Source organism: Lactuca virosa, chromosome 1 (genome assembly GCF_052849685.1).
Source record: "Lactuca virosa cultivar CGN04683 chromosome 1, Lactuca_virosa_CGN04683_v6, whole genome shotgun sequence".
In the NCBI taxonomy this organism is placed as follows: domain Eukaryota; kingdom Viridiplantae; phylum Streptophyta; class Magnoliopsida; order Asterales; family Asteraceae; genus Lactuca; species Lactuca virosa.
In genome coordinates, this window is record NC_136426.1 from 37,794,692 (window position 1) to 37,809,139 (window position 14,448).

At 35.1% G+C, this 14,448-nt stretch overlaps 1 protein-coding gene across 1 annotated transcript; it reads right to left on the minus strand.

The window, feature by feature from the left end:
* Positions 1 to 239: 239 nt before the first annotated feature.
* Positions 240 to 3,036, minus strand: LOC145105219 (patatin-like protein 2). The gene is made up of 7 exons (XM_079042375.1): positions 2,828 to 3,036; positions 2,548 to 2,729; positions 2,047 to 2,239; positions 1,383 to 1,547; positions 955 to 1,302; positions 690 to 862; positions 240 to 577 (listed from the first exon to the last, which is right to left on the minus strand). The coding sequence occupies exons 1-7, from the start codon at positions 2,966 to 2,968 to the stop codon at positions 394 to 396; spliced, it is 1,386 nt and encodes a 461-aa protein (XP_078898501.1). The 5' UTR covers positions 2,969 to 3,036; the 3' UTR covers positions 240 to 393.
* Positions 3,037 to 14,448: the final 11,412 nt, after the last annotated feature.

Here is a 14,448-nt window from a genome sequence, read left to right on the forward strand (position 1 = left end):
TCTTTTTTGCATCCACATCCATCCATGCTTCCTTTAAACATGAAAATCAACCAAGAATTGCATAGATCACGATATTCCACCAAAATCATAAATTGTCCCAAACATAACTAAAAATGAATGAATTCAATGAAAAAATACGAGGGAATTACAATATTTAAACATGGTAAACGAGGTATAATGCATCTAACAATGATTCTACTTTTGCTAGTTCAACTAGGTTGAACGCATACATAGCCATGTGTTTTTAATTTATTATTTATATGCTTGGATTGACGTAAACTGAAAGTGTGGAACAATATGGTTACATCGATTAATTAAGTATTCAACTAAACAACATAACTACGAACTTCATTCAGAACAAACCATGTAAATCCATAAACAAGAAAGAAAATCTTAGTTTGGGTTGAGCTTAAATAAATTTGGAAGAGAGTGATGAAGTGCATTTGAGAGCGCTGGTGTTCTTTGTGAAAGTGCAATTTGTTCTTTCATCGACTCTTCTTGTGTAATTCTTCCTCTATTAGTACTTGGTGATCTAAGTTCTCGTACATTCTTCTCCCTGTGGAGTATTTTCGCAAGCCTATGTACATATGAGAAATATTTAAATCAATAAAATATACAAAAAATGCTTGGTATATATGTTTTAAAATATATACTAATTAAATATATTTATATGGGAAACATGAATATACTTTATTAAAGCCATCTCGTTGGTGGTATGATGGTAAGGCTCATATATGCCCGTGTCCAAGTTCACTCTCGCCACTTTTTTTTTCAACAACTTTTGTCCCACTTTCACAAGATTTTCTAAGTTTTCTTGTGTTGCCAAATCCATGGAAGTTAAGTTCCCACTTAAAGTGTCATCCTGATACAATATACCATGCTCATTTCATTTTATTTCAATATGTTATAATATGAAATCTTGATTTTTTTTTTATAATGGAATGGAAAAGTTACTTGAATACGAAGATAATTTTCTTGTGAATGAAGGGCTTGGAAGACAGCAGAGATATGATAATCAACCATATCGCCACTCGCCTGAGTAAATACATCCACCAATGGAACTGAGACACCACTACTCCCCTTAGTAAATACATCCCCCAATGAAGTTGAGCCACCACCGGCTGCCCACCCCAAAATCCCCCAACTTGATGACTCTGTAGCACCATACTTTTCTTTAAATTTTGGTGACCCAGTGCCCAATGACAATACTAGAAATCGTCCATATTCTGTTGGTTTTATTGGGAAAAAGTTTTCACCACCTCTGGTTATTTCCTTTGTTACTTCGCTTATGGCGACCAAAGTCTGAAAAAAAAAACATATTTAGCCAAAAACTTAAACCACATATATAGATGAGTAATTATTAGTGAATAAGACATATATACCGGATTGTTGGCTGCTATTGCACCATCGATAAGATTGAATTCTTTAAGTAATTTTCCTTTAGAATCTTTTGTTTTGAACGAATATGGAGGAAGATAAATTGGGGCAGCTGATGTTCCAATGCATATATCGGATAACTTAGCATCAAGATTTGGGTTCTTCTTTATCTAATAAACATGAATATTAATATCATATGGTTATCTTAAAAGGGTTAACTTGATGTAAGAGATAGCAAAAGAGTTTCATTTTGTATTCTAACATTCTGCTCTCATATCGATCTATTAAAGCATTGCACTTTCTATCATACTTCAAAAATCTATCCATCTATAGTACTCTACTTTCAATGTTTTCTTATTAAGATATTATACTTTGAAAAAAAGTCAAAACTAACCAATTAGTTCCTATGAAAATTGTTTTGTATTTAGATAAAGCTGCTATAATTGATAGATTTATTAAGATATAATGTTGTAATTTGAAAATCAAAAGTAAGATGCTATAATAAATAAACCAATGAAAGTGCATTTGTTATTTCTTTGCTTTTAACCTCTTTTGAAGACGCTGTTAAAAAAAAACTCATCCTCTTGATTTCAATGTTAACATTTTTGCGCTTGAAAACTGATAACTTGATGGTTTTAGGAGCAAAAAATGTATAGATCGATGCAATACCTGGTAGCTTGAGAAGATCATAGGTTGCAAATATTTGATGTCAAACGTTGGAATCACGACATTTGTTAATGTTTTGTTAAGTTGTTTTTCTTTCAGTGTTTCTCGAATAACTTTATGTAAGTGTTCACCATCATATTTTGGTCTCGATAGAGCTTTGATCGCCTTTTTAGCAGCAGCTAACGGATGGTGCTTGCTACACAATGTAAATTAAAAATGCAGATTTAAGACATAACCAACCAACTTTTAGGAAAATTCTCCATCCCACTTCATGAAAAACAACTCATTCTTCACACAAAAACATGTTGCAAGGCGAGAATTAACGATGTACAAAACTGCGGGCCCAATTTTTTCGATAAAAAATGGAGAATTTCAACAACCAAACACTCAAATGTTCAAGATAAAAAATCATTGAAATATTTTAGAACTATTTCCCATTATCGCATTATCGCTACAAGAACTGTCACAAATTAATTAAGTTGTTTTGTTGATAATAATACATACCTATCACATGGAAAGATTTTAGGACAATGTTGAAGATAAAAATCTTTAACATCCTTAGCTGTGAAAAGTGGACGGTTATCTTCACCGGGAGTAGTTAACAAGGCTGTCACAAGACCACCGGTGCTTGTCCCTGCTATCACATCAAAATAATCTGCCAGTCGTGCATTCTTACCGTCTAATTTCTGTCATAATTATAAAACATCCTCACATTTTTTCTATGGTCATTTCAAGATAAAAAGAATAATTCAAGTAACTAAACTTAGTTATAAACGATATATACCTGTAGTTCGGTTTCCAAAAATTCAAGGATGACACTTGGAATGATGCCTCGTACTCCACCTCCATCGATACTAAGAATTGTGATTAGGTTTCCATATGTTGGTGGTTGCAATGGTGATCGTTCTTCTTCTTTGAAAGACATGATGAAACAGAGAAAGAAGTAGCTAGCGGAATAATAATGAGTTTTGTAATCCGAGGTTGATGAGGTGATTTATGTTGTTTAAGGGTATTTATAATAGGATATAAGTTTCGAACTTTTGACTTTTAAATAGTAGAAGGAAGTTGCATGGCAACTTGCAAGTTAGCTAAATGAAACAATCAAGTATTAATTATAAATAGATGTAGATATTTCTTTAAGCGAATTAATAGCTATTTTTTAAAGGTTTTAACCATAAAATAGACATAAAAATGAAAAATACTAAAAGTAGCCACAATTTTGGCAGTTGGGTCACCAGTCACCTGCGAGAATGTATATTTTTGCATTTTGCGTTTTATTTATTTTTTTTTTCAAACTTCGAACGTCCATAACTCTTTCATACGAACTCTTTTTGAGCTGTTTTTTTTCATTGTGTTCTTTGTAACAAAGGTTTTCCATGGATATATTAAACTCCAACTTGGATGTGGGAAAATCATACTCTTTTAGCTCGAAAGTGGCTAGTCAGTGAAAAATATTAAAAAAAAAAAAAAAAAAAAAAAAAAAACTCAACTTTGATCATTCATAAATTTAGCTTATGAACTCCGTTTAAGCTGAATTTTTTTCATTGTGTTCTTGTAACAAGGGTTTCCATGGACATATTACACTCCCTATTTGGATGTTGGAAAATCATACTTTTTTTAGCTCCAAAGTAGGCTATTAAGTGAAAATTATGAAACAAAAAAAAAACTTCAAAACTTTCGCATACAAACTTCATAACAATCGTTATACCATTTGGGTTCTCCAAATCATAAAGGTGTCCTACAAAAAGTTTAAAAAAAATTGTTTTCATGTACGAACTTTATAACAATCATCCCATCATTTTAGTTCTCACAATCACATGGATGACCAGCAAAAATAAAAATCTAGAAAAAAAAAACTTTTTTCGTAATTAACCTAGATTTTTGCAAGAGTTGACCTCTAAAAATATGAAAAAAAACCATTTTTTGCAGTCAATCAGATTTTCACAGATGATTAACTGCAAAAATAATGACTTTTTTGATAATTTTTCAAATTTATGGCTATTTTATGGTAAAAAAAAATTAAAAACAGTTATTATAGCCATTTTCTCTTTCTTTAAAGAAAATAAAATATATTTTCGGCATGAGACAAATAGATAAAAAAAGACTTATAAATATATGTTTGTTCTAAATACAAAATTGAAAAAACATCATAAATTGTCACTGCCCCAGATCTAAAGTTTAGTCACGTGGTTTAAAAACATCATATATGGTCTCTGTGTTTTCAAAACTTTTGACAATTGGTCTTTAGTTCTAACTTCGTTAAGTTTTGTCCGTTAACTAAAGGGCATTTTCGTCATGTCACTACCACAGGGACCATTTATGATGTTTTCACTTATTTAAAAAAAATGAAAAAATATGCAAAGGGGGTCTCTTTCTCTCTCTCTCTCTCTCTCTCTAACCTCTCAACCCCTCTCTTCCTCTTGTTCTTATATCACCAGCCACCACCACCGTGTTTCTCACTCTTTGCTGTTGATCGGAGCTAGCCAAACACCCTCACATGTGCTGCTATTACTGCTTGTGTGGCTCCATCGGACCAGCTCCCTCTGACCACCTGTCACCATTCACCCCCTCCCTTTGAGTTTACGTCGGCAGAAAACAAACGAACAAGGCATTGGAACTGACATTGCACGTCGCTACCACCCGCTGCCACCGTGAGGACTCCGATCACCACCACCTACTGTTTATTTCATTCGTTGATCACCGCCGAACGAAAAGAAAGACGAGGCAGTGAAGCCGCCACCGTAGCTCTGTGTCTCTGCTACCACAATCTCCATTTGCATAGCACTTCCTCACACCACCTCCTGCCACCCATCGACCCCCACTTTGATAATACAGCAGGTAATGATCACCACCACTCTTATTTCGGTATATATGCGTCGAGATTTAAGGCTGATTCACCGAAACTAATAGACCCAACGATCTATCTTCTCTTCCACCTCTTAATTTGACACCGCTTGTATGGTTGTATCTATATCACAAACGTTTTTAAATCAAGAACTATGGCATACATCTTTTCTGTGTGAAGAGTTAAGACCACCATCTCTATTGAAATCACTCTCTCTTCTCCTACACAGTCTCGTTGTCCATCATCAGAACACCACCATAATCCTTTTCAATATACAATTCGAGAACATAAGGAAGAAGGGGCTGCGATTTGAATCTGTACAGATGAGAAGAAAGGCGCACAGGAAAAAAAGGGCATCTTAGTCTCGATCTTCGAAGATGAAGGGTGTGTCTAGTTTTCTTGAGGTGTACCTATGCTCGATTCACATGAGTTTAAATATGACAGGGGCATCTCTCCTTCTCTCTTGTTCTTCATATACTGCAAAAGTGATTATGATTATCAATTTTTAGTTCACTGAAATATGTCCACAAAGTGTTTGTTAAAATGCCAAGGAGAGTTTTTAGTTGTTACGATCCATATTTTCCTTAAACCCTTTTTTGTTATTATGTGAAGGTGTTTGGCTAGCTCCGATCAACAGGAAAGAGTAAGAAACACGGTGGTGGTGGCTGGTGATATAAGAACGAAAGGAAGAGAGGGGTTGAGATGTTAGAGGAGAGAGAGAGAGAGAGAGAGAGAGAGAGAGAGGGTGGGACCCCCTCTGCATATTATTTCATTTTTTTTAATAAATGAAAACATAATAAATGGTCCCTGTGGTAGTGAAATGACGAAAATGTCTTTCAGTTAACGGACAAATCTTAACGGAGTTAGCGATAACGACCAATCGTCAAAAGTTTTGAAAGCACAGGGACCATCTATGATATTTTTAAACCACGAGGACTAAACTTCAAATCTGAGGAAACCACATGGACCATTTATGATGTTTTTTCTTATTAAAAATAGTTATTATAGCCATGTTCTATTTCTTTGAAGGAAGTAAAATATATTTTCGGCTTGAGGCAAATAGAAAAAAAAAATACTTATAAATATATGTTTCTTCTAAATACAAAATCGTTGTTGGTGGACTATAGCGGAAAATTGGGTTCGTTTATTAACAGAAAATAAGAATAACTCTAATATTATAAATAAAATTAAAATCAATAACAACAAAGGGGTGAAAGTAGGTGCGGATTTAAATGAAGACATTTAGTACTTGACTTGACCAATGACGGTAGCCTGGGTATGTGAGAAAAGAAGAAAATAAATAAATAATAATGCTAGAAAATGCCCAAAACGTCCTTAAACACATTTGTGTAAACTAGGGGTGAGCAAAAACCGAACCGACTAAAGAAAAACCGACAAAACCGTAATAAACTGCAACCGAAAAACCGAAACCGATGCAAAAACCAATGGTGCGGATTTAATTTTTGCAAAAAACGAAGGTCAACGGTGCGGTGCGGTTTCTATCCTAAAAACCGGTCCACCAAAACCGAACCGCACCGCAAGCGTGTATTGTAATAAATCAATCAATGTATATTATATACATACTATTTAAAATACTTATAAACGATAATATATTTATTATATGTTTATTTTGTGTTTATGTAAGACTATATGGGGTGCAAAAGAAATGTTATATTGTTAGCCAAACGTACTAATCGATTACATGTAATAAGCTTGTAACAAATTAAGTCAAAATCAACCAACCTTCAATTATTAATTAGTTTGTGAGAGTAGTCACAAGTTGTATTTTAAGCGACTTACAAATTTTGATTATGTAATTTTGTTTTGAGCTGAAAATGAATGGTTTAAAAAAACAGCACAATACAAGCTTACATGCACATGGTTTTTAGTTCTTACAGTTTTAAAAAAACCGCACCAAAAAACATAAAAAAACCGCACCAAATTCTTAACACGGTTTAAAACCGAAACCGCATTTAAAAACCGAAAAACCGAACCATTGCAAAACCGTACCCAACGGTTTTAAGAATGCAAAAACCGCACCATGCGGTTTGCGGTTCGGTTTGGTCTGAAAACCGCACCAAACCGCACCATGCTCACCTCTAGTGTAAACATTATGTTTGTCTGAGGTCCCATTTGATAGTTGCCAATTGAGTAAATGTTGATTTGAAAATGTCTATCTGGGTAATGAATTATGTCTGACTAAATGTGCTGACCGGCGAAAAATTACAATTTTACCCTACTGCTCTATATAGTGATGAATGAAGTTGTTGAATAATTATAAAGATATACAGATTGTCATACAAAATGTAAATTACACACAAATCATTTAAAAATCCAATAAAGTTTGTCATACAAAATGTAAATTAAACATAAATCATTTAATATCCAAAATATAAATATTCAACACAACAAAAACAATCTCTCTTTACAAAAGCTATAATGTTCTAAGATCAAGATCAAAAACAAAAATTATCTATAATTCACTAGCAAATCAAAGCAATCAATGAACAACATAACAAATCAATTAGCTTAACAATCTCATAATTTTGCATAACATTTCTATATCAAAACAAAATTATGTATAACATTTGTATATCCAAAAAAAAAAATTTGCATCTATAGCAAAAGAAATTTCTGGATAACATTAATTTTTTCTTTTTTGCATAACATTTCTATATCAAACCAAATTTTGCATAACATTTGTATGTCAAAAAAAAAATTATGCATAACATTGCTATATGAAAAGAAAATTTTGCATAACATTTATATAAAAAAAAATTGTATATCATTTCTATATCGAAACAAAATTTTGCATAACATTTGTATATCAAAAAAAAATTGCACAACATTTCTCTTTCAAAAAAAATGTATGCCCAATAGATTTCTCTTTCAACTTCAGATACAGCAAAACACAAGCAGATACAACAAAAAAACCGGAACTTCAAATGGAGATAATCGAAACTTGAACAGAAACAAATCAAAACTTCAATAGGAATAAAATTGGAACTTGAACATAAAAATATTGGAACTTGAACAACAAAAATGGATACTTGAAGCAGAAAAATGAAATTGAGAAGAGGGAGAACCATACCTGATGAGAGGAAGCAACAAGATCACAAATCGGTAGGGGTGTAGAGGCGCAAATCGTCGATCGATGGGGGGCACAGATTCGTCGATCGCTTTAAAGAGAGAAAAACGGGATGGAGGCGTTGGAGGCGCTGAAACTTGGAACGTATTAGGGCAAGGACTCTTTTGGAAATTGTCTCTCCCTTTCTCGGTCAGCAGATATCCATAATCTTTTTCAATCAGCTCTATCTTACCGAGTCAGACATCCCATATGTATTTATCAAACAAGTTCAGCTGACCGAGTCAGCCAAAAACGTCCGACTCGACTCAGTCAGAAGTATATGAAACAACACCTAAGACCATCTCGAATACCCTCCACAAACGGTCGTGGTTAGCCAGGTGCCATCCACCACGAAGGTGAACACCACCCCGGTACACCGTGCTTATTTGTGATCATTGTTGGTTGTGGTGTGGAGGACAAAAGAGAACACCAAAATTAAATGGTTTGATGCATTTGACTGTTGATCAGTCGTTGAATTCAAACGTTTTTTTTGTTTTTTTTTAATTTTACATATAAATAAAACCTCATACAACCCTATATTCACATCATTCTTCTCTTTACTTTCTAATATCACATAAATAGAATTCTTTTACAAATTTTGATTCAGATGATGATGGAGAGCTTATCATAATTTCTTTAATGTTGCGCAAAACATATTTGACAAAGAGCATACAAATGTTATGTGTTGCTACGTCAGGTTTCGTAATTGGATATTTGAGTGTTGCTTTAGCTCGTATGTCCGCCGGGTGTGCATCGTTGTTGGATTCCGACTATAAAACCTGGGCAACATCAAGAAACATGACCGTTAAACTTTCCTCAGGGAATGTGACCTAGGAGTAAGCTCCTACGATCAAGTTAGATCTCTAGTGTAATGAGAGTCGACTCCACCTAGCAGGATGGAGCCAACTGTGCGAAGACATAGATGTCTATAAAAGAGAGAAAAAAGGCGAAGCGAGTAAGGAACACTTACCTGGAGTTAGAGTGTTGAGCGGAGCTTTTATTTATAGGAAGGTAAGGGAAGACTTTATCTACTAGCCTATTAATATAATATTAGATCTTGTACAGGAGCTAAATCTCCTTTTATTGTGCATGAAAGAATTGTTGCTTTTCTATCCGGACGTCATTTTGTCCTTCCATGTCTATCCTTCCTTTTGGCAAGGCTTTGGCAGGTCGTGTAAATAATTGTCTTGTGTTGAACTATTGTTGTGTATGGGCTAACCTCATACACCATTATTACACATACAAGAACGGTCGTCAATTGAGATCGTCAAGCCACACATGAACTTTTGGTACGTGATTATTTTGCTGCAAATTGCCTTTTTGATGATGATGCATTACATTGTTCCTGTCTTTATAGGGCATTATTTTTACCTATTAGTAATGTTTTAGAGGCACGATACAAATATTTTCAGCAAAAACCAGATGCTATATGTGTAAGGGGCTTTAATATTATACAAAAATGTATAGTTGGGCTTAGGTATTTAGGATACGATATAACCTTTAATGCATCAGACGTCTTTGAATGTATTTGAAAGTATCTGAGAGGACCGCACTGATAGTTCACCTGGATCAACAGTTCATTCCCGGTTCGACTGAATTTTTAACAAGAGTAAGTGAAATTCAACATGTTGAAACGTATTTCACTCTTCGAGAAGACCTAGCGGAGCATGCGTACCAAAACCGCATGAACGAAGAATAGCAATGTCTTTGAATTATATTTTTTTTATGGAACTTATATTTGATATAATTTTAGGATTACTTTTGAACGTTCGACATTTTTCCTATGTTTTTGTTTAAATTTGGTTGCTTGGTCCTTTTTAAAATTGTAATGTTTTTATTTTAATTAAAAGTTTAGCTTTTTCATTATAGTGTTTTTTTAAAATTTTAATTCAAAAGGATGATGTGTACCGGTGGATAGTGGTGGGTATACCAACCTTTAGTGGTTGTGTGTGGTGATGAGGTGACAATGATGTGGCACCCATCATATTTGTGGTTAGTGTTACATACTCCTAATGGCCTAATTCATTCTTTGTATAATCCCCAAACCGAAAAGTAAGGTTGTGAAACATCCCAAAAGTACTAGGAAAAAACTACATTTTTAAAGTAATAAAACCATTCCATAAATTTCATAAGTCAAATAATCCAAAATATGAGTTGGTTGTTTTCATGAAAACATCAGAGAAATCCCAAAATCACAAAGTGTGGAAACCTCGGTGGATGCGGTGCAATCAAGTCGGCTCTTTACCCTTGCTACTAGAAGCACCTGCAAAAAATAAAATTTAAACCGTAAGCACGAATCTTAGTGATTTTCCCAAGATACCACATACAAATACGGTCCCCGCCCATCATACATAACGGGCCCCGACCAACATACATAACGGGTCCCACCCTACATACAAAACGGGCCTACCCAACATACATAACGGGCCCCGTCCAACTTGCATAATGGGCCAATCCCAACATACATAACGGGCCCTACCAACATGCATAATGGGCCCTGCCTAACATACATGCAAGAGTCACAAAGACAATCTAGCATTGTAATGTCCCGTTTTCACAACAAAAATTTCCATTTTTAATTTAGGTATAACTTCACATTTATAAAATCCAAGTTAAGAAAACCATTTGTTCCAAATAAATATGTTTCAAAATCAGAGTAATATAATAAACGCGAAATCCCCATGGTTGCTGATTAATGTGTATAGTCACACCTTCACTTTCCCAAGATCACCACTAGGACCTGAAACATATTTAATCCACAACTATAAGCCAAAGCTTAATGAGTTCCCCCAAAATACCACACGCCACAATATACATACAATACAGGCACACACATGAGCCTACAGTCTGACTGGACCGCCTCACAAGGCCTAGAGGATGCCTGGACCGCTCTTAGGCCTACAGTCTGACTGGCCCGCCTCGCAAGGCCTATAGTCACCTAGACCGCTCTCTTCCTCAGCATATAACTGACCCACCATTGGCCTACAACACACCGCTGGACCGCCCAAAAATACTAGGATTTCACAAAGCAGGCTCGCCTCAACCCACCCCACCCCAATATGTCGACAAATGCAAACAAACAAACAAACAATAACAAGCAATACATGTAATCATAACAGATCTACCACAGTAACAGATCACTACAACATACCATACACCATACATTAAACTACGCCACCACCGATAGATCTCTAAGGAATGCATAGCTATATGTAACCAGAGGTGATATAGACATCCGAACAAGAGATCCCACTTTAGAGCCACAACCAAACAAGGAATATGCAAGAAAGCCTATATCAAGAGTTCTCAGGCTATCCTACATGACTACATACAACCCTTAGGGCCCTCCACTAGAGGATCAACATCCTGTTGGTACTCTAACAAGTACACCACTACTCTTATATCCTAACATACAAGGATATACATTGTAATACATAGTATAGTGAGGAAACTCACCTAAATCGAAGACCCAAAGAAACACAACAACACACTCACTCCCTGAACTAATCATTCCCGTGAACCGACTAGCACCTAACCAAGGTGGAACCTTAATTAATACCAAAATTCCTTCAAGTTTGAGCCAAGGTCAAACTAGTCAAAAGTCAACAGTCAACGGTCAACAAAAGTCAACTGTCAATAGGTCAACGACCCCCAGGTTGTGGCAAGTTCATGGGCATGTCGTGGCCAGCTAACGACAAAACAGTCGATCATCAGAGCACCACCACGACGTGGAAATCCCTTGGCCACGTCGTGGGATTTGGCAGAATGCCAAATTCTTCATTAAGTGCTTAATCCCTATAGATCTAAGCCCAAAAATTCAGATCTACTTCTTTTCAATGACTTAATGGATAAAGTTTCCAACTTTATCCATTAGGACTCCATTCAAAGGCTAGATCTACAACCGTAAGTCCATTAAGTCCTTAATTAGGCTATAATGTAACTTCCCAAAAATACCGAGTGAAATTTTCATTTTAAATAAGTCTAAACCATTGATGTGAAAAAATATATCTATCAACTTTTAAATTTATAAACCTAACTACTTAACTACTTATGTACCTATAAGCATTCTACCTAGTCGGGTTATACAATAGCTTGGGTAATTCGGGTGTCGATCTCAGGGAACGAAATTTCAATTTAGAAAATAACTACTTCTAATTAAACTAAGAAAACAAACTTTAAATTGGGGGGTTTTTCCTGATTTTTCAAGTTCAGTAACTTAATTCAAATTACTATCACTTAGTGAAACTAACAAGAAATGAAATGATTTTTACTTCAAGATTAAAAAGTACTTCCGTTTAGTTCTTATTTCCCTTCTCCTATGGTTGATTTCTAGTGGATGGATTATATTGATTACCAATTCATTAATTTACTAGCTATTATGATCAAATACCTAGATGTACCAACATAAAATCAATATAAGCATGGATTGGACTATAAATGATAAATCTAAGAGTTACTTTCCTATGATCAAGTCAAGTAACCAATCATAAATTATGATTAATTAAGCTCTTTAAAACAGTTAAAGTTATTAGCTTTCAGTTACTTAATCCTATGATATGATTAATCACTAGCTCTAATTATTTAATGATCATAAACAATTAGGTTACAAATTCATGCAATTAGAATGATCATCTATTACAAAGAACTTGATTAATAAGCAATAAAAAACTACAACTTCAACATGCTTGGGGTTTGATTATCAAACACAAGTAAAATCAACATAAAATGTCCATAAATCAAAATCAACACATAAGATCCAGGTTCATCTTCACCAAACATAAGTATGGGGTGATTAGCCCATAACTAAAACAAAAACAAACAATAAATTGAAGTTAACTAGAAAAGACATGGTAAAATCTAGCAAACTGAATGATTTAGTGATGATCTTTCTTTAGTTCTCTTCAAAGCTTGAGTGCAAATCGAAATCTTCATTTTTGGAGGTTTTCTAAGGGTTTTCAGTTGTAAACCTTAGTTTATTCCTCAAGCCAACCTCTAGAATTCGACCTAATTTCCGTATATATATAGTTTCCTAAAATCTTATCGCCACGACGTGGGAGTAGGTGCCACGTCGTGGGCATCTTTTAAATATCGTATCACTCACCGGAAGCTTCTAGGTCAGGACAGATGGCCACGTCGTGGCATTTAGATTGCCACAGCATGGCATGCAATTCTGAACATCTTCTCTTCTTTTTCCATGCTGCTGCTAGCTTTGACCTCCAAGTTTCCAGGTTTTGTCATTTTTGGTCCTTTTCCTTCACGGATGTCCTTTTTGGCTGCAAAATGTAATTTAACTCAATAAGTACCAATTATCTTTAAATTTTACTAAATTATAGCTTAAACATATTAAAATAATGCCTAAGCATATGTATAAATATGGCAATATAAACCATTCATTCATTATCCCAAAAGACGATCAGGATAAAAGTATTCTCAAAACATTAGAGTAAAATTATAAACAGACAATGCAAAATAAATCTCCAGGGGATATAGTGTGATCAAGTCGGACCCTTCCTTAGCCCTATTCTAGCATGCAATTCACATAACATGCATACTAGTCATATACCTAGGTATAGGTATTTTGGGAATCACTTACTTGAGCTCGGTTGATTGCACACATCTCACCCCTTTTCCTTTATAGAAATCTTCGTAAAAAATTTATTTATTTTTCGAAAAGATTACCAGTTCCTCAATTTAATTTCAGACACAGCCGAGAGTGTGCCCAAATTCCTCAAACCAAGGCTCTAATACCAACTTGTAATGTCCCAAAAATAATGACTGAAAACTTCATTTTAATTAAGTCAAAATTATTCATTTATTATCCTCAAAGATGATCAGGATAAAAGTATTCTAAAAACATCAGAGTAAAATCATAAACTATCAATGCAGAATAAATCTCCAGGGGATGCAATGCGATCAAGTCGGGCCCTTCCTTTTGAAACCAGAAGTACCTGGGAACATTTTAAACATAAGCTATAGGCACAAAGCTTAGTGAGTTCCAAAAAAAATACCACATACCATACATATAATTTCCATAGGCTACCCTCATGGTCTTTTCCCTGGAATGACATGGGCTACCCCCAAGGTCTTACAACCATGTGTCATGGGCTACCCCCATGGTCTTTCCTTGGAATGAAATGGGCTACCCCAGGGTATTACAATCAAGTTCCATGGGATACCCCCATGGTCTTTCCTTGAAATGGCATGGGCTACCCTCAAGGTCTTACAACCAAGTGCCATGGGCTACCCCATGGTCTTTCCCTGGAATGCCATAGGCTACCCCCAGGGTCTTACAACCAAGTGTCATGGCTAACCCCATGGTATTTCATGCAATTGTCATGGACTACCCCATGGTCTTGCATACAAATGTCACAGGCTACCCCCAAGGTCTTCCATGAAAGCATCACAAAGACAACTATCATTCTACATACCAAAA

What these genes read in the sequence shown, in the direction of transcription:
- LOC145105219 (XM_079042375.1), bottom strand. Translation starts at nt 2,968, where the DNA reads ATGTCTTTCAAAGAAGAAGAACGATCACCATTGCAACCACCAACATAT. An exon ending in TTTTGGAAACCGAACTACAG is followed by an intron (nt 2,730 to 2,827) that starts GTATATATCGTT and finishes TAATTATGACAG; the next exon opens with AAATTAGACGGTAAGAATGC. An exon ending in CAATAGCAGCCAACAATCCG is followed by an intron (nt 1,303 to 1,382) that starts GTATATATGTCT and finishes TTTTTTTTTCAG; the next exon opens with ACTTTGGTCGCCATAAGCGA.